Genomic DNA, 19,503 nt, shown 5'->3' with positions numbered 1-19,503 from the left:
TGCTCCCAGAGAATTCATAGGGAGTATTGGCCAAGAAATTGTGGGCCTGCACAGCCTGATTTCCTGTCTACTAATTTAAATGGATGGGGGAAATCAGGTTCTGTGGGCCCATGATTTCCCGCCCAACAATTCCTCTGAGTCTCGTGACATGCTAGATGTGGGAATCAGCCCAATTGTCTTTCTTTTTTAGGACTCTGGTGAGGACACGTCCACAATTGACAACCTCACTTAAAGAGGACATAAGGCTGGCTGACGTGGGAAATGTGCCATGGGAAGTGCTTATCTGGGGTTGGTTAAGACACAACATTGAGTCACTACAAAGGAGTTTTACTCTGCATTTAACTCGTATTAAACTGGAACTGGAAGTGTTTAATTCTGACACTTAGTGCAAAGAAATGGAAATGTTCATGAATTACCCATGTTATGCTATGATGAGAACAAAAATTAATTTTAAAACGGCCCTATGTGCAATGAAGTTCATTTAATACCATTTAGTGGCATCGGAAGCAAGGTGCAGAATATATTTCTGAGTAGTAAAAGGCTGCGCCCCTATAGCATTTAACATCCTGTTTTGGTTTTCAGTATACAATAGCTCAAAGCTGTTGTTGCATCAACCTAATTTATATCAGGGCACTGGTTGGCTGTTTTGAAAAAAAGGAAATGATGTCAGCAGGGGTAAGGATGAAATGACTTTATCTATTTAAAAAGTCTTGAGTGTTCTTGAAGGCCACGTTTTTTGTTTTGTGACTTAAACATCTGTCTACAAAAATATTCCACTGGAGAAAATAACTATGGCATATTTGGCAATTTTTTACCAACTGCTCATCATTAGTGGTAAGCTTAAGTCTCTGTCTTGTAAATTCATTTAATATAACGTTCTTTTTCTTTTATGTGCAGTAAAAGGAAAGTGTTTGTTCCAATGTTTTAATGTGTACTTTTTTTGATTATTTTCCACGTTTTGTCTCTTATTATTGCTCCCTATGCAAGCCCATTGCCATTACATGGCCTCCTCTAGCACGAGGGTGATTTTGTCTCTCTTCCTGATTTCTGGCAGTCTTACCCAGTGCTATTCAGGGATTGACTGGGATTAGTTGCAATTCGCAGCCAACTTTAGGTTTCTTGCATCCACTAAAATGTATTTCTCGGCTTGTATGTTTGGCTGAGAACTGACAAACTAAGAGGGCAGCTGCAGGAAGCACCATGTCACCTTGTTGAGAGCGCTCAACGACTCGAGCACTTGAGTGGCAACCGTATGGTTATTATTTTGTCCTACCTTAAAAGTCTGTACCATATTGAAGGCGATAAATAGCTGCACAACTTGACCAAGAGTATTATTCAGCGGCACACGTAAGTCCAGAGAAAATTATGCTGTGAAATAAGATTTATAATGTCTTTCTGGACTTTTACGTCAGAAATCATGGCAAATTTGGCATTCACCCTACTTGTGTCACTTAAGTTGGACCCGCATTGTGATCACCATACTCTGCAGCATCTTCAAAACTATGCTGAAGAGATTTAGTGGCAATCAATACAGAAAGAAAGACTTGCATTTATATAGCGCCTTTCATGACCACTGGACGTCTCAAAGCGCTTTACAGCCAATGAAGTACTTTTGAAGTGGAGTCACTGTTGTAATGTGGGAAACACGGCAGCCAATTTGCACACAGCAAGCTCCCACAAACAACAATGTGAAAATGCCCAGATAATCGGTTTTTGTTATGCTGGTTGAGGGAGAAATATTGGCCAGGACACCGGGGATAACTCCCCTGCTCTTCTTCGAAATAATGCCATGGGGTCTTTTACGTCCACCTGAGAGTGTAGACTGGGCCTCGATTTAACATCTCATCTGAAAGACGGCACTTCCGACAGTGCCGCACTCCCTCAGCACTGCACTGGAGTGTCAGCCTAGCTTTATGTGCTCAAGTCCCTGGGGTGGGACTTGAACCCACAACCTTCTGACTCGAGTGTGCTACCAACTGAGCCACAGCTAACATTACTTTTAGTTATTGTTCCTAACTTAATTCACTGACCTCTAGTTTTGTCTTGAGTAATTACTAATGGGCATTAGGCCCCTCATTGGTGAGATTTGATGGGTGGGTGCCACCAGCAAACAAAGCAAGTTAGTGTTGCAAATCTGCAGATAGGGCATTGTGACCATTTCTGTATAAGACCAGTGATGTATAGATCACACTGCCGACCGAGTGTTGAAACAACACTGTTACAGAGTGGCAAATAAGCAGTCTGTGGTTTCTTTTGAACTGCACATCCTGTTTGTTTTCTTTAAACAAAACTATTCAGGTACTGCGTGTCGGCAATACAGGAAAGGAAGGGCAAGTATATGTTTTATACAGCGGTGAAATATCAATGCTTGTAGTGTCAAAGAATCTGACACTTTGTGCGGAGATTTATGTCTCTCCATTAGTGCCGCTTTTACAAAACCCTGCAGCTACAAAGAATTATGATTATCTTTTGTTTTGTTCACTTCTGTCCCTTATGTAAAAAAAATATAATTTACACAGAAAGTGAGCGCTGAGAACGTCATTGGGGAATGCTGGCTTTGTGCGGCTCCATTCCTACTTGTCTGAAAACCGCCAGCACATTTCCAGCAATTTCTCTGCCGGCCCCTGCACTGTCAGAAGCTGTTGTTGTCAATGGAACTGAATATCCGGCACTGCGTATAATGGTCGGCCGATCCGATACCACCTGTTTTGTGCCACCGCCCGAGACGAATTTCTCGCCCTATGAGTTCACTAAATTACGGGTGTATTGTTGCCATTACATAGTTGTTTTAATATGCGACCTTTACTAGTGGAATAGTAGCCTGGCAGTACTGCCAGACAAGGGCTAAGTGAAAATTCAAGTTTCAAACACTCACCTGTCATTTGGATGTGGTTACTCACTCATGGGTGATTTTTTTTAGCCATTTCCCAGCAGCATCTTGTGGTGGCATAATCATATGTGGTTGCAATTCCTCAGCTCCAATGACAGCCCAATGGCATAAAGTCAGGTGCAGGAGGCACGATGGATGTGAGATTTCTAGTGGGATGCTGGGTCCCCACCAGGAATCCTACCAGTTTCCAGTTTGCATAAGGCCAATTGTTTTTGCCAATCGTGGTTCCTGCCATCAGAGGAGACAGGGCCAAGGGAAGGGAAGGGTATTCCCACGTTGACAATTTCCTAGACCTTGGCCTTTTTACCACCAAGTGATCTGGACTCATGCAGGTTGGCTGAGCAGTGCAAGTGGGGCCTATATGGGAGTCCAGGTCTGGGCCTTGATTGATAACCCCCATAAAAATAGTGGTGTCTTTACTTCATTTCGGTCAATGGAGCAGACTTTTTTTTTTAATCTTCATGGCCGGTGGCACAAGCTGTGGCACTAGTGGATAGCCAGTGCAGTTTTCACAACCCCTTTACCCCGGTGGGCACCCAAGATGCACCCATAATGGTACAGGCACCTGCTGCTGGTACTTAAATTCTGTGATTCAGTCCTGACCCCTGATAGTCTAGCAGGGTCAGGAGCGGAGATCATTGGCAGCAGAGCAGGGCCGAGGATTTTTAATCCCAATATGTACAGGGAGAAAGAGTTAGCAGAGAGATGTACACAGCCTTGTCAGTTAATAAACAATGGATACAAAATTGGCTAAGTGACAGGAAACAGAGAATAGTGGTGAACGGTTGTTTTTTGAACTGGAGGAAGGTACACAGTGGTGTTCCCCAGGGGCCACTGCTTTTCTTGATATACATTAATGACTTGTACAGGGCACCATTTCAAATTTTGCAGATGACACAAACTTGGAACATAGTGAACAGTGAGGAGGATAGTGATAGACTTCAAGAGGACATAAACAGGCTGGTGGAATGGGCGGACACGTGGCAGATGGAATTTAATGCAGAAAAGTGCAAAGTGATACGTTTTGTTAGGAAGAACAAGGAGAGGCAATATAATCTGATGGGTACAATCCTAAAGTGGGTGCATGTACAGGGAGACCTGGGGGTATATGTGCAAAAATTGTTGAATGTGGCAGGGCAGGTTGAGAAAGCGGTTAAAAAAGCATACGGGATCCCGGGCTTCATAAATAGAGGTATAGAGTAAAAAAGCAAGGAAGTTATGATAAACCTTTATAAAACACTGGTTCGGCCTTAACTGGAGTATTGTGTCCAATTCTGGACACCGCACTTTAGGCAGGATGTGAAGGCCTTAAAGAGGGTGCAGAAAAGATTAACGAGAATGATTTCAGGGATGAGGGACTTCAGTTATGTGGCTAGACTGGAGAAGCTGGGGTTGTTCTCCTTAGAGCAGAGAAAGCTGAGAGGAGATTTGAATGTGGTATTCAAAATCATGAGGGATCCAGACAGAGTAGATAGAGAGAAACTGTCCCCATTGGTGAAAGGGTCGAAGACACAGATTCAAGGTGATTGGGAAAAGAACCAAAGGCGACATGAGGAAAATCTTTTTTATGCAGCGAGTGGTTAGGATCTGGAATTACCTGCCTGAAAGGGTGATGGAGCCAGACTCAATCGTGGCATTCAAAAGGGAATTGGACATGTACCTGAAGGAAAAATATTTGCAGGGCTATGGGGAATGGGTGGGGGAGTGGGACTAGCTGAAGTGCTCTTGCAGAGAGCCGGCACAGGCTCGATGGGCCAAATGGCCTCCTTCTGTGCTGTAACCATTCTATGATTCTATGAACAACAGCATTGATGATGGCCGCATGGACCAGAGAATCCCTTGGACATAATGTTCCTCAAGATGAAGTAGGACCGTATGGAGATGGAAGAATAGAAAAATGGGATAAAAGTGATAAAAGTAAAACAAATAAAAAATATCAACTTTTATTTAATGAGGAAATATATGCACTGAATTTGCAGAGAAGTCTCATTGTTATAAATGCAGGTATCTGTGTATTTCCTGGTGTCTTATTTTTTATGCTTTCGAACTGTTGGTCAGTGTTCGCCTGGAGCAAGACATTTTGGATAGAATTCATCCCTGTGAGATAAAGTTCAGGGATAAGAGTAACTTTCTAACATTACATTTCCTGTGGGGAAGGGGAGTCTTGCCTGTTGAGTGCATGTAGGGTAGTCATATACATTACCAACCCAAATTTCCGCTATGTGCTCTCAGTAGTGAGGCTTCTCACTGGTTAATAAGGAACTGCCTACATTCCAATGACCCCATTCAAGATGCCACTGGAGTAGTTCTCCATGATTTCACAGAAGGAGTGGAATGCTACTGAAAGTGTCTCCTTCAGGCTATTAATTAGCAGCTCTTAAGTATAAATGTTGGGATGAAGGAGCTAACTGAGAAGCTCAGGGAATGACACAGATAATTTCCTTTATAGCACTTGTGGCAATTTGGTTGATTACATTTCCACTTTAAGTAAAATTATCACTTCCCCAGGCAAAGGTTATACAACAAAAATAGCAGATACTGCTGTCAAATTTTAATTTATTATTGCCATCTCTCATTATCCAAATGTGTATCTCAACAGTTAGGTTTAACTTTGTCATAGCTAATCTTGAGCTGTGAATTAATCTTAAATGTCGTTGTAAGAATTAATTTTATGTGTGACCCTTGATGGCCATTGAAGATTAATACAGCTCTAATGGAAGCAACACTTTTGGACCACAGACATAGGAACAGTAATGCTATTATAACTCTAATACTATATCCAATTCTGGTCACTGAGCCAAAAGGGAGACAATCAAGTCCTGGAGGCCATTCAAAACTGATCCCTAAAATCAGAGGTCTAAGTTAGGAGAAAAGACTGGACATACCTGGGATCTTTAGCCTGGAAAGGAGGCAAATTAAATTGACTTCTATAAATATATGATAGTGAATGATATGAAGAAAATCAATGTGGAACACTGTTTTAAATTAAACTATGGCAGTAGGATGATGGGGGTAGCACATGGGTTCAAACAATATAAGGCACATTTAGGACTGATGTCATAAGGTTCTGCACACAAAGAATGAACTTCTGCGTAAGGCAGTGGAACAAAAAAACTTGGAATCATTTTTAAGAGACAGTTCGATATGGTATTTCTGGATGGAGCAGCTAAATTGATATGTATGTCCTTCCTTCGCCCTTTATGATGTGATCCTTGATGTTAGTAGCTATAGAACTTCTGCATTTCTACACTCTCAACATGACTAATTATTGAGGCTTCCATGGCTTATGGTCCATGTGAGAATATATGCAAAAATCCACTCCAGGTATTGAGGCTGATAGTTCAATGCAGTACTGAGGGAGCGCTGATATGTCAGAGGTGCTGTCTTTCAGGTGAGATGTGCAAGAGCCCATGGTACTATTCGAAGTAGAGGAGATTGTTCTCCCAGTGTCCTGGGCAATATTCCTACCTCAACCAATACCATCAAAAACATATTATTGGTCTTTCATTCATTTGCTGTTTGTGGGACCTTGCTGTGTGCAAGTTAGATACTGCATTTAACTACAGAACGACAAAGACTGCACTTCATAGTAATCTATTGATTGTAAAGTGCTTTGCAATGTCCTGAGGACATGATAAGGTGCTACATAAAATGTAAGTTTTTGCCTTCCTTCCTACTGCTTAGACAATTCTATTAAGTAAGCTTCTATTTGGAACTAATACTTGTGGAGCAATCAATCAGTAACTCAGTTTTAATATGCTGTCTACTGCTGCTGATTATAAAGATTCCATGAAGACTTGGAGCATGTCTGTTAAGGGCTATAGTTGTACATTTGCGTTCCCATGGTGACTGACATTTGAACTAAAGTATAGGCAATTAGTTTGATCAATTATCAGCTCAGCTGCCTGTCTCACCTGATGGCTCAGTGCGTAAGTGTACTGTGTGATATGGTACTGAATTATGCAGACTGAATGCTCAAGGTTTGATGCCCGAGTTGGCTGACCACAGCTTCAATTGACCTCAGTGCCCCTGGACTAGTGAGGGGTAAAAAATCAGCCAATGTTCCTGCTCCTTCTGACTCCAGTGAATCCTGCTGGAAAGTGTGCATGTAGATATTGTGGGGAAGACAGGATCAAGCTCAGCTGTGGGGCTGGCCCATGGGGGAATAACTCGTTGATCTTCAATGTTAAACATGAAGATTAGCTTCTCGGGCTAATTACCAGAGAGCTGGTGAAACCACAACACTGCATCACAACATAACGCCTCCAGGAGAAGAGGGAAGGGAAGTAAAAGGTTTTCTTGATCTGTCAAAGGTGGTATATTGCGTTGAATGGGCCACTTCATACAGCAATAACAACTTTCATTCATGTAGCGCCTTTAACATAAGAAATAGGAACAGAAGTAGGCTATACAGCCTCTCGAGCCATTCATGAAGATCATGGCCGATCTTTTACATTAACTCCCCTTTCCTGCCCTATCCCCATATCCCTTGATTCCCTTAGTGCCCAAAAATCTATCGATCTCAGCCTTGAATATACTCAACGACTGAGCATCCACAGCCCTCTGGGGTAGAGAATTCCAAAGATTCACAACCCTCTGAGTGAAGAAATTTCTCCTCATCTCAGTCTTAAATGGACGACCCCTTATCCTGAGACTATGACCCCTAGTTCAAGACTCTCTAGCCAGGGGAAACAGCCTCTCAGCATCTACCCTGTCAAGCCCGCTAAGAATTTTATACGTTTCAATGAGGTAAGAACATAAGAAGTAGGAGCAGGAGTAGGCCATACGGCCCCTCGGGCCTGCTCCGCCATTCAATAGGATCATGGCTGATCTGAATCTAGACTCACGTCCACTTCCCTGCCCTCTCCCCGTAACCCCTAATTCCCTTACCTGCTAGGAAAATGTCTATCTCCATTTTAAATTTATTTAATGTTGCAGCTTCCACAGCTCTCTGGGGTAGCAAATTCCATAGATTTACTACCCTGAGTGAAGAAGTTTCTCCTCATCTCAGTTTTGAAAGGGCAGCCCCTTATTCTAAGATTATGCCCCCTAGTTCTAGTCTCACCCATCAGTGGAAACATCCTCACCGCATCCACCCGATCAAGCCCCCTCACAATCTTATATGTTTCGATAAGATCGCCTCTCATTCTTCTGAACTCCAATGAGTAGAGTCCCAACCTACTCAACCTTTCCTCATACGTCAACCCCCTCATCTCTGGAATCAACCGAGTGAACCTTCTCTGAACCGCCTCGAGAACAAGTATATCTTTTCTTAAATATGGAAATCAAAACTGCACGCAGTATTCCAGGTGTGGCCTCACCAATACCCTGTATAACTGCAGCAAGACTTCCCTGTTTTTATACTCCATCCCCCTTGCAATAAAAGCCAAGATTCCATTGGCCTTCCTGATCACCTGCTGCACCTGCATACTAACTTTGTGTTTCATGCACCAGGACCCCCAGATCCCTTTGTACTGTAGCACTTTGCAGTTTCTCTCCATTTAGATAATAACTTGCTCTTTGATTTTTTCTGCCAAAGTACATAAACTCACACTTTCCAACATTATATTGCATCTGCCAAATCTCTGCCCACTCACTTAGCCTGTCTATGTCCTTTTGCAGGTTTTTTATGTCCTCCTCACTCACTGCTTTCCCTCCCATCTTTGTATCGTCGACAAACTTGGATATGTTGCACTCGGTCCCTTCCTCCAAATCGTTAATATAGATTGTAAAGAGTTGGGGTCCCAGCACTGACCCCTGCGGAACACCACTAGTTACTGATTGCCAGCCCGAGAACGAACCATTTATCCCAACTCTTTGTTTTCTGTTAGATAGCCAATCTTCCACCCATGCCAGTATATTACCCCCAATCCCATGATTTTTTATCTTGATCAGTAATCTTTTGTGTGGAACCTTGTCAAATGCCTTTTGGAAGTCCAAATACACTACATCCACTGGTTCCCCTTTATCCACCCTGTATGTTACATCCTCAAAGAATTCAAGCAAATTTGTCAAACATGACTTCCCCTTCGTAAAACCATGCTGACTCTGTCCTATTAAATTATGTTTATCCAAATGCCCTGTTACTGTTTCCTTAATAATGGACTCCAACATTATGCCAACCACAGATGTTAGGCTAACTGGTCCATAGTTTCCAGCTTTTTGTCTACTTCCCTTCTTAAATAAGGGCGTTACATTAGCAGTTTTCCAATCTGCCGGGACCTTTGGATTGGGGGTAATATTCTGGCATGGATAGAGGATTGGCTATCTAACAGACGGCAGAGAGTTGGGATAAATGGTTCATTCTCAGACTGGCAATCAGTAACTAGTGGTGTTCCGCAGGGGTCAGTGCTGGGTCCCCAACTCTTTACAATCTATATTAACAATTTGGAGGAGGGGACCGAGTGTAACATATCAAAGTTTGCAGATGATACTAAGATGGGAGGGAAAGTAGTGAGTGAGGAGGACATAAAAAACCTGCAAGGGGACATAGACATGCTAAGTAAGTGGGCAGAGATTTGGCAGATGGAATACAATACTGGAAAGTGTGAGGTTATGCACTTTGGCAGGAAAAATCGTAGAGCAAGTTATTATCTTAATGGCAAGAAACTGGAAAGTACTGAAGTACAAAGGGATCTGGGGGTCCTGGTGCACAAAACTCAAAAGGTTAGTATGCAGGTGCAGCAAGTGATTAAGAAGGCCAATGGAATGTTGGCTTTCATTGCTAGGGGGATAGAATATAAAAATAGGGAGGTATTGCTTCAGTTGTACAAGTTATTGGTGAGACCGCACCTGGAATACTGCGTACAGTTTTGGTGTCCATACTTAAGAAAGGACATACTTGCTCTTGAGTCAGTACAAAGAAGGTTCACTCGGTTAATCCCGGGGATGAGGGGATGGACATATGAGGAGAGGTTGAGTCGATTGGGACTCTACTCATTGGAGTTCAGAAGAATGAGAGGCGATCTTATTGAAACATATAAGATTGTGAAGGGGTTGGATCAGGTGGATGTGGGGAGGATGTTCCCGATGATGGGTGAAACTAGAACTAGGGGGCATAGTCTTAGAATAAGGGGCTGCTCTTTCAAAACTGAGATGAGGAGGAACTACTTCACTCAGAGGGTGGTAGGTCCATGGAATATGCTGCCCCAAAAAGCTGTAGAAGCTACATCATCACATAAATTTAAAACAGAAATAGACAGTTTCCTAGAAGTAAAGGGAATTAAGGGTTACGGGGAGCGGGGAGCGGGCAGGAATTTGGACATGAGTCTAGGTTCGGATCGGTCATGGCCCTGTGGGTAGCGGAGCGGGCCCAGGGGTCGTTTAGCCTGATACTGCCCCTATTTTGTGTGTCTAATTCTGTTAGATTCAGGAGATGGTTCTGTGATAGTAGATTGGCGGTTAAGATCAGATCAGCCATGATCTTATTGAATGGCAGAGCAGGCTCGAGGGGCCGATTGGCCTACTCCTGCTCCTATTTCTTATGTTCTTATGTTCTTTTCCTGAGCCCAGGGAGTTCTGGAAAATGATCACCAATGCATCCACAATCCCTACCGCCACTTCTCTTAAGACCCTAGGATGTAGGCCATCAGGTCCGGGGGATTTATCCACCTTAAGTCCCATTATTTTACTGAGTACCATCTCCTTAGTGATTTTAATCATATTTAGCCCCCCCCCCCCCCATTGCCCCCTGTTTGTCCAGTGTTGGGATATTTTTAGTGTCCTCTACTGTAAAGACTGATACAAAATATTTGTTCAGTGTCTTTGCCATCTCCATGTTCCCCACCACTAGTTTCCCGGTCCCATCCTCTAAGGGACCAACGTTCACTTTAGCCACCCTTTTTCTTTTTATATAGCTGTAGAAACTCTTGCTATCTGTTTTTATATTTTTTGCTAGTTTACTTTCATAATCTATCTTCCCTTTCTTAATTAATCTTTTAGTTATTGTTTGCTGGCTTTTAAATGCTTCCCAATCTTCTATCCTCCCACTAGATTTGGCTAATTTATATGCCCTTGTTTTCAGTCGAATACTATCCTTTATTACTTTACTAAGCCACAGATGGCTGTCTTTTCTTTTACGCCCCTTTTTCCTCAGTGGAATATATTTATCTTGAAAGATGTGAAATATCTCCTTGAATGTAGACCACTGCTCTTGTACCGTCTTACACTTTAATCTGTTTTCCCAGTCCACTTTAGTCAATTCTACTCTCATACCTTCATAGTTTCCTTTATTTAAGCTTAGTACGCTGGTTTGAGATCCAACTCTCTCACCCTCAAACTGAATTTGGAATTCAACCATATTATGGTCACTCATTCCAAGGGGATCCTTTACTAGGACATTTTTTTTATTAATCCTGTCTCATTACACAGGACCAGATCTAAAATTGCCTGCCCCTTGGTTGGTTCAGTTACATACTGCTCAAGGAACCCCATCCCTAATACATTCTATGAACTCTTCCTCAATGCTGCCATGCCCAATTTGATTAGTCCAGTCAATATGAAAGTTAAAATCCCCCATGATTATAGCTGTTCCCTTATTACAAGCCCCAACTATTTCCTCTCACTCTTCTAAACTCCAGAGAATATAGGCCAAATCTACTGAGTTTCTCAATGTATGCCCGTTGTGCATGGTAATTGAAGATAATATCAATTTGACACTGAGCCACATAAGGAGATATTGGGACAGGTTAAAGAGGTAGGTTTTAAGGAGCATCTTAAAGGAGGAAAGAGAGGTGGAGAAGTTTAGGGAGGAAATTCCAGAGCTTAGGGCCTAGGCAGCTGAAGGCACGGCCGCCAATGGTGGAGCGATTAAAATCAGGGATGCACACAAGCCCAGAATTGGGGGAGCACAGAGATCGCAGAAGGATGTAGGGCTGGAGGAGGTTACAAAGATAGGGAGGGGCGAGGCCATGGAGGGGTTTGAAACAAGAATGAGAATTTTAAAATTGAGGCCAGTAAAGCTGTCAAAATACATCTAAATGCATACCATCCTGTTACCCAACTACCACCTACTGCTGAGGGAACATTAAGATGAACAAGGAAACTTTTAGAAAAAGAATAAACAAAATCAGAGTTGACATTAAGTGCCACTCACTTGTTCCTCACACAGTGGACATTCATTCTGTGAAAGCCTGGACAGTGACTGTTGGCAAGCTGTTCAACTACTAGAGGCATCACAGACAAGTTCAATCAGTCCTCGCCCGATGTCTATGTGCATGTACATTTCGGCAGGAGTCACTTGATAACAGTCAGGGCATCCTTCTGATATCTTCTTCTCCCTATCCAAGGCCAATTGTAGTTGTCCAATTCATGCCCTAGTTGAAATCATCTCTTCTAGCATGGACTGGGGAGTGAAGCTGGTCTGTATGGCTAAGTATCATACCATATGGTGCATGTATCCACTAATTGGGGCAGCTCACTGCAGAAAATGATTCAACATGGTATTCTAGGTGTGAAGGGCTATTTCAATAGATGTCAAGCTAATTATTTTTCTTTTATTAAAGGTGTCCTGGCAGTTGTAACTGGCAGTGAAACTACAATCACAAATCAGACAAGTAGCGTAGAGTCTTCGAATCCCGCTTCAACACCTGGCCCTGAAACTACTTCCAGGTCCAATTCATCTACTGAAGAGACTAATCCAACAATAACATTGGATGCTGAAGCTACTTCCAGTGATAATTCAGCTGATAACCACACTATTGCAACCACCGAAACGGATAGTATTGCAAGTACCTGGATTAGCGGCAATCAAAGTCTTATCCTAAACCAGGAAGAGAAAGATAGTACCAGTGACATTCCAGATAACATCTCCAGTGCCAGCACCAAAGGTCTAATCATCTCTGCTGAGCCACAGGACGTACCAAAAAGTCAGAGATCAGACACACAAGCATCTTCAGCTGCCACCGTCACTTTAATGAGTTATATTGGCACTTCAGCTTCTAAAGTGAGCAGAACTCAGGAACCACGCACTTTTTCAACTCCTCACACTTTAGTAACTGTTCCTGGAGCAGCAAACACTTTGGGTAAGTCATTTTCACACTGTTCCTCATTAAATTTCTGATAAAATCACAGAGCAGCTAAGAGAAAACACAAGAAACTGAAATTAAACCAGAAATAATATGTGCCTGAAAGGAGTTTTATGTTGTGATTTCAGAAAAATTGTTATATCTGACCTTGAGGTAGGGAGAACTGAATGTTGACAAGCTACATAGATTACTATGATCAATCAATGGGGAAAACACATAGGTGCTGTGTGCATGTAGCTCCACTGTCGTATAATATTCACGGAGCAGTGCATTTTTTTGCTGATAGACACAAGACCCGTGCGAGTTTGATGGGTAAACATGTGTCGCAAGCATTGCACAAGCCCTGCCCACTACAACATTGCAAAACATAGCCAGACCAGCGTGCCTTAAAGGGATTGCTGGAGGATGCTGAAACGATGTGCGCTGCATGCTTTTTGGAGCCTTTCTGTGGCCAGGATGAGCATAACAGCTCCTCCTACGCTGCCCAAAAAAAATCCCACCTGTTTACTCACCTTCCGCTGCCATCCCCCAATCAGCCTGGCCCTCCCCTTTAATTCAGAGTTATCACTCGGCTCCACCAATGGCCCAATGGATTTCCTTCCTCCCTGATCAGAGACCATGCTGGAAATGCGCCAGCAGCTCGCCTGTCAAATTGAAACGAGAGCCGAGCATCAAAACGGTTTGGCCTCTTGCAGGTGACATCGGGCAGGCATCCTAATTTCTCTGCCCAATGTATGCCTCACATCAAACTCGCCCCCCGATTCTTCATCCCAGAATTCGGAAAAGCACAAACGTACGTTAATTCAATGCACAGGAGCATTGGCATATGCTGCCACTGTCTCTTGTTGGGAGTGGGTTTCCGTGGAGGATATCCCAATTGTCTGCCCTAACTTTGATGGAAGATCTGCAGAAACCCCGAAGAAACGGCATAAATATTGTTCCAGGGGGTTTCCGTCGATCTCCTGTCGAAGTTACGACAGATGATCAGGAGAAATCCCTTCGGAAATGTAACCCCGAGTACTCAATGGTGCCCCATTGGAGGGCCATATACAGGGATCATCTTTCAATCATTGCGATCTGTAATTGCTATCAGTTTGAAGACCTTCTACCCGCATATTGCATAACATGTCAGTCTTGCTGCAAATCCCTTGTGCACTGTCAATCAAATCAAAGCTCACCCTAATAGGCTGCAGGAACAATCCAATTTGACCTTGTTCTCAGAGGTAACAAACTGTCATGTGACTTTTTATGACTATTAAAAAGAAAGCAACATATAATGCCCCAGTTATACTGTACTTTTGGTGTCAGTGCAGCAAGATCCTTTGTACAACACTGACATCAAATATTTACTTCACAGGAATCAGATCCTTGTCACCGGCAGGGAGGTCACTTCAGCCATTGCAGTATGATTTTAAACTTTCATTTTAAAAGCTTAGAAAACCCGAGGCAGGTTGCTGCTAATTCCTGATGACTGAAAAGAGCTGGCTTTTCTGTCAACTCTTCAATCGTTAGAGGTTTCATCGGCAGCACAGGCTGGAAACCAGCACTCTCTATAGGGACTAACTACACATGCACGGAGCTCTGCTTTCTCTCACTCAACACCAGTGCAACTCGGCCACATACCCATGGTTCCCCACTCAAATTGCTATTAAAAATGCAGTTACACTGTAGTGCTTAGTGATATCAGAGCTTAATGGACAAGCATAAGCTTACATTTTATTTTCACTTACCATTTTAGGAATCAATCCAATTTTTTTATGATTTTAAGGTACTGGTTACAATTTGCAACCAAGTCACTCAATCCAAACACTATTGGGTGAAAGCACACTGTGTGATAAAATTAACAGATTAATACCCTCATTATAGTAGCAGACAAAAGATTTTTTATATGAATATATCAATGCATTCATATCATATCACATCTTATTCTGTGTCGGGTGATTAGTGTTTAAAGACTAAAACACAGAGGAACAAAATAAAATATAAAGAAAAAGACAAACCAGAAATGCTCACAGCAAAGTGTAAGCTCAATTGTACGGAGTTAAATTATGATCATAGCTATCAATCTATGCACAAGGAGAAGATGTGATTTAAATGAAAAGAATTGCCGCTTGCTGTGCACTAAATATTTTAGATGATGTTTGTTTTGATTTAGTATCCAGGACCTTAGCAGTAACACATCATCAGTGGGATGACATCCAGATTGACAGAACGTTCTCACACACATCCTAATTGACTACAGTTCCAGCCAGCATAGAACTGTACTATATTACCTGCAGTATGATATACACATGCTTGGATTCTGATCTCACACCCACTTGCCTAGACTGCTGCCCAGTATGATCTCATCTCCTTTTTGGGTATAAGTTTCCTTCTCTCTGAAAACCTGGGCATTGCATTCTTCCTGTTGTGACCTCACTAACCACAGAGCTTAATCTGGTTCAGCAGAGGCACCCGTGTATCATACCACAGAGCCCATATCTTTAATTCCAGTCCTCTAAACTAGCCGCCCCCCCCCCCCCCCTGCAATACCTGTCTCCTCCTAAGACTTTCTCATGTTTCCTTTGTGAAATTGAAGCACAGGCTAGGCTCTCTCTTGCCACTGTTGGCCGAAATATTCCAGATGCTGGTAAAATTAAACATAAAATAAACAAAATAGAAAAGTTATGATTAATGTCTACCAAATTGTGTTTTGATTAATACATTTTTCCATAGACTTGGCCTACATAATGAACATACTGTGGAAGCAATCATCACACTTTGCAGTTGAATTCTATACTTTATGAATAAGTTTATTCTAGCATATTTAAAATGACCCAAATTAAAATTATATAATGTTAAAGTAAAGACTTTTAAAATTCTCCTTGGTGTACTGGAGACAACTGAAAGCATTTCTTTCCTTCTTTAATGTGCTGATATTTAGAATTAAATCTCAGTATAGTCCTCCTTATCTGACGGCACTCATAAAAGTTGTGAATGTTGGTCAAACGAGTACTTAAGAGGTCATTTACTGAATGTTGGTTTATTAAACTGACCTTGATCCTGAGGTTTAGTCCAGTACAGTCGGAACTTGACATTACCCATTGAACCTTGAGCTGAATTGAGCCTCACCCAAATTCTTACTTCCAGCACACAGGAATCCAGCAGCACAACTTGAAAAAAAAATGTTTCCAATTCCCCCCACCATCCCCTCTCCTCAGTGAAGGCATTGATTCTTGCTGGGCTACTGTTTCATGGGTAGTGACCTTTGCAGATCAGATTAGATTTCAGGCAAATTGACCAGTGGGGACATCACAGTTGAACCTAATCCTGCCCCTGGCTGACATTCACAGGTGAGCACTCTCCAACTGGAGTCACTGATCAGTGATTAGGAGCTGGAATCCTGGTTGACTGTATCCCTCTCTCGCCATGGGGCAGTAAGGCTGGTTAGGGCAACCCCACCTCGGCCACAGTTAGCTAACTCAGAATAGATCAGAGGTTGAGACTGAGATGTTCTGTTCTGTAGGGTCTGGTACTACAACACTTGGTGCCATTACCCACAGAATTGATGGGCTAAATTGCCATATTTCATTCCATGCTTTCTTATGCTATTTCCCCCACAGGTGAAAAGGGGATAATCAGTGATTCTGTTATCAAGGGGCTGCTCCCTCATACCTCAAAGCTTCCAAATACAGTGGGATGCTTCATTTCACTAAGTAGAGAGTAGGATACTGATTTTGAGTTACTCGTGACAGAAGTTGCAGACTTCAATGCAACAAAAATTGTGGTGACTTTCTCTGTCTGTGTTGCTTCGGAGGTTTTTATCTGAGCCTCGGTGAGTGGAAGCCTTCTCAGATTTGTTAAAAGGGCAGACCAAAAAAAACTCCTGGAGAAGCATGACAATGTTTTAGAGAGCCAGCAGGAACAGACTATAGAAAGGCAACAAATGTATCATTCTTAGGTGAAGCAATAATCAGCAACAGCTTCAACAGGGTAGCATTTTCAGGTGGAACATCATGCCCATATAAAGGAAAAGCACATGAAATAGACACAGGAGCAGCGGCTGAGCTTCAGCCTTTAGAGAGGCAGTAGCGAGTGCGGTTTTCTGAGAACAGCCCTTTGAGAGAACATAGCAGGCATTGCATTATGAGAGGGAGTTCCTGGTAGTAGTTGTGTGAGAGGCAGCATCGAGGATCAACTTTCTGTGGCATGGTGTCAGGGCTGTCCTAATGAAGAGATACAGAAGAAGAAGGGCCAGCCATAATCAGCCAGGCCTTCTGAGATGCTACAGCAGAGCTAGTTTTCTGAGAGACAGGATGAGAGCCTTTGGAGAAACAGTATCGCCAGTGGGAGTGGCATCAGTGGGGGATTTTGACTTGCTGTTTTATGCAGATTTTGCTCTGCTTGTACTACTGCCTGACCATCTTTGTTAAATATTGTCAAGTTTCTTTCCAAAAGAAAGGGACTAATTGTAGGTTAACTTGAAAAAGAAGCTCTAAAGGAGATTAACTGTGGTGGATGTGTTGTAGAAGCAGATGATGTCATCTTTTTACCTTAGAGAGGGTTGCAAGGGATAGAACTGGAACTAATACTGATGTATTTTTGATTTTTTTTAAAAGAACTAAGATGGTACCTGATCTGGCCCACGTCGGTTGGCCATGAATGAAATGGTTTTGACATTACATCATTGCTGCTGCTTTTGCTTAGGGATAGTCCCTTGCCTCTTGCTCATTTTTCAGATGTTGTGCGAGTTATCTAAAGTATGTCTGTGTGTAAAAATAAATCTGAGATGCGATTACATTTATTCTCAGTAATGGACTTTTATTTGACACTGATGATGGTCATGACGATGGTGGTGCTCTCTTGTTACAATAATAATCGCACACTGTTATGTTATTCTCAGTTGTGAACTTGATGGACCATAGATTGTGGCATGGTTGCCTGCACGGCTCACTCTCTAGTGAAAATAATGGTCATAGTCAGACACCGATATATTTATTCAGAACTGTTGACATATAGATCTGCCACAGATAAACCACAGTCTGATCTGACTCATAGTGAAAATAAAACTTGTATTGTGGATTTATATCTGCTAAGGGGGATGATACTGCAGCCTAGTAGACGTCTGCCTAAAATAAGATGTACAGTAATGAAAATGAGAGAAAAAAGAGAGAGCTCGCCTTTTTAAAAAGCTAGTTAAAATGAGAAAAAATGAGAAGAGATTGGCAGCATCAGCTGCCTGAATTTCTTCAGTTTCCAAAATACAGAATAGTCTTCCTCTATCTCCCCTTCAACAAACTCCTTTCCTTTCAAATTCTGTCCCATTCTTAAACTGTCCATCCCCAATTTATCGCAAACAGCTCACACAAATAACATAAAATTGTGTGTTGTTACTTTATTTGCCTACAGAATGGGCTCAGAGATTAGATTCTTACCCTAACATAAATTGCACTGCACAGAATAGCTGCATCACCATCTTCATTCAACCTACTCTTCATTCCTGTCTTACAGGTATAAATCTCCCATTTTTACCATTCATGGCTCAATACCCACGTCACTGTTGAGATACAATTTTTGCTAACTTTCTGCCAGGAACAATTGGTTTTCTACCATGAAGGCACTTAAGTCACTTGCGATTACTTTGGAAATGGACACCCAGTGCAGGAAGGAAACAGATTTAGCCTAGCCTGATGGATTGTGCCAGTCAGGTTGAATTAGTTCTCCTTTTTTCCCAAACTTAAACTCCGTGGTTTATAGTTTCTAAGCTCTGAGGTGTAGCGTGGGCTGCTGGTAACCAAAAATTTAACTTAATTTAAAGGAAGTAAAGGGTAAGTCATGTCAGGACAGCTCAGCCCCGTAGTTTGCTCCTCCTGCACTATGTGGGAAATCAGGGACACTTCCTGTGTCCCTGACGACCACGTGTGCGGGAAGTGTGTCCAGCTGAAGCTGCTGACAGACCGCATTGCGGCACTGGAGCAGCGGATGGATAGATATTGGAGCATTCGCGAGGCTGAGGAAGTCGTGGATAGCACGTTTAGGGAGGTGGTCACACCGCAGGTAAAGGTTGCACAGGCAGAAAGGGAATGGATGACCATCAGGCAGAATACTAGGCACAGGCAGTACAGGAATCTCCTGGGATCAACCCCCTCTCGAACAGTTATACCGTTTTGGATACTGTTGGGGGGGGGATGGCTAACAGGGGAAGGCAGCAGCAGCCAACCTCCTGGCACCAGGGGTGGTTCTGCTGCACAGGACGGGAGGAAAAAGAGGGGTAGAGCTACAGTGATAGGGGATTCTATTGTAAGGGGAATAGATAGGCATTTCTGCAGCAGCAAACGAGACTCCAGGATGGTGTGTTGCCTCCCTGGTGCAAGGGTCAAGGATGTCTCGGAGAAGCTGCAGAAAATTTTGGAAAGGGAGGGTGAACAACCAGTTGTCGTGGTGCATATAGGTACCAACAATATAGGTAAAGAACGGGATGAGATCCTAAAAGCTGAATATAGGGAGTTAGGAGATAAATTTAAAAATAGGACCTCGAAGGTAATAATCTCAGGGTTGCTACCAGTGCCACGTGCTAGTCAGAGTAGAAATAGAAGGATACTTCAAATT

At 42.6% G+C, this 19,503-nt stretch overlaps 1 protein-coding gene across 3 annotated transcripts in view; it reads left to right on the top strand.

Annotated features, from left to right (window-relative positions):
• The first annotated feature begins 687 nt into the window (after window positions 1-687).
• The window catches only part of LOC147122798 (uncharacterized), a 412,926-nt gene continuing 394,110 nt past the window's right edge, over window positions 688-19,503 (top strand). Inside the window, exons 1-2 of one of the 3 annotated variants that reach the window (XM_086011022.1) lie at window positions 688-834; window positions 12,394-12,912. In XM_086011022.1, the coding sequence (XP_085867148.1) occupies window positions 792-834; window positions 12,394-12,912 (562 nt within the window). In that variant the 5' untranslated portion in view covers window positions 688-791. The remainder of the gene's footprint in view (window positions 835-12,393; window positions 12,913-19,503) is intronic. The other 2 variants (XM_086011041.1, XM_086011032.1) reach the window with 2 other exon arrangements.

The sequence above is a fragment of the Somniosus microcephalus genome, chromosome 2, assembly GCF_052327205.1.
Source record: "Somniosus microcephalus isolate GS21.2 chromosome 2, FLI_Smic_1.0, whole genome shotgun sequence".
NCBI classification, from domain to species: Eukaryota; Metazoa; Chordata; class Chondrichthyes; order Squaliformes; family Somniosidae; genus Somniosus; species Somniosus microcephalus.
The sequence above is the reverse complement of the archived record's forward strand: the minus strand, read 5'-3'. Positions and strand labels throughout refer to the sequence as shown.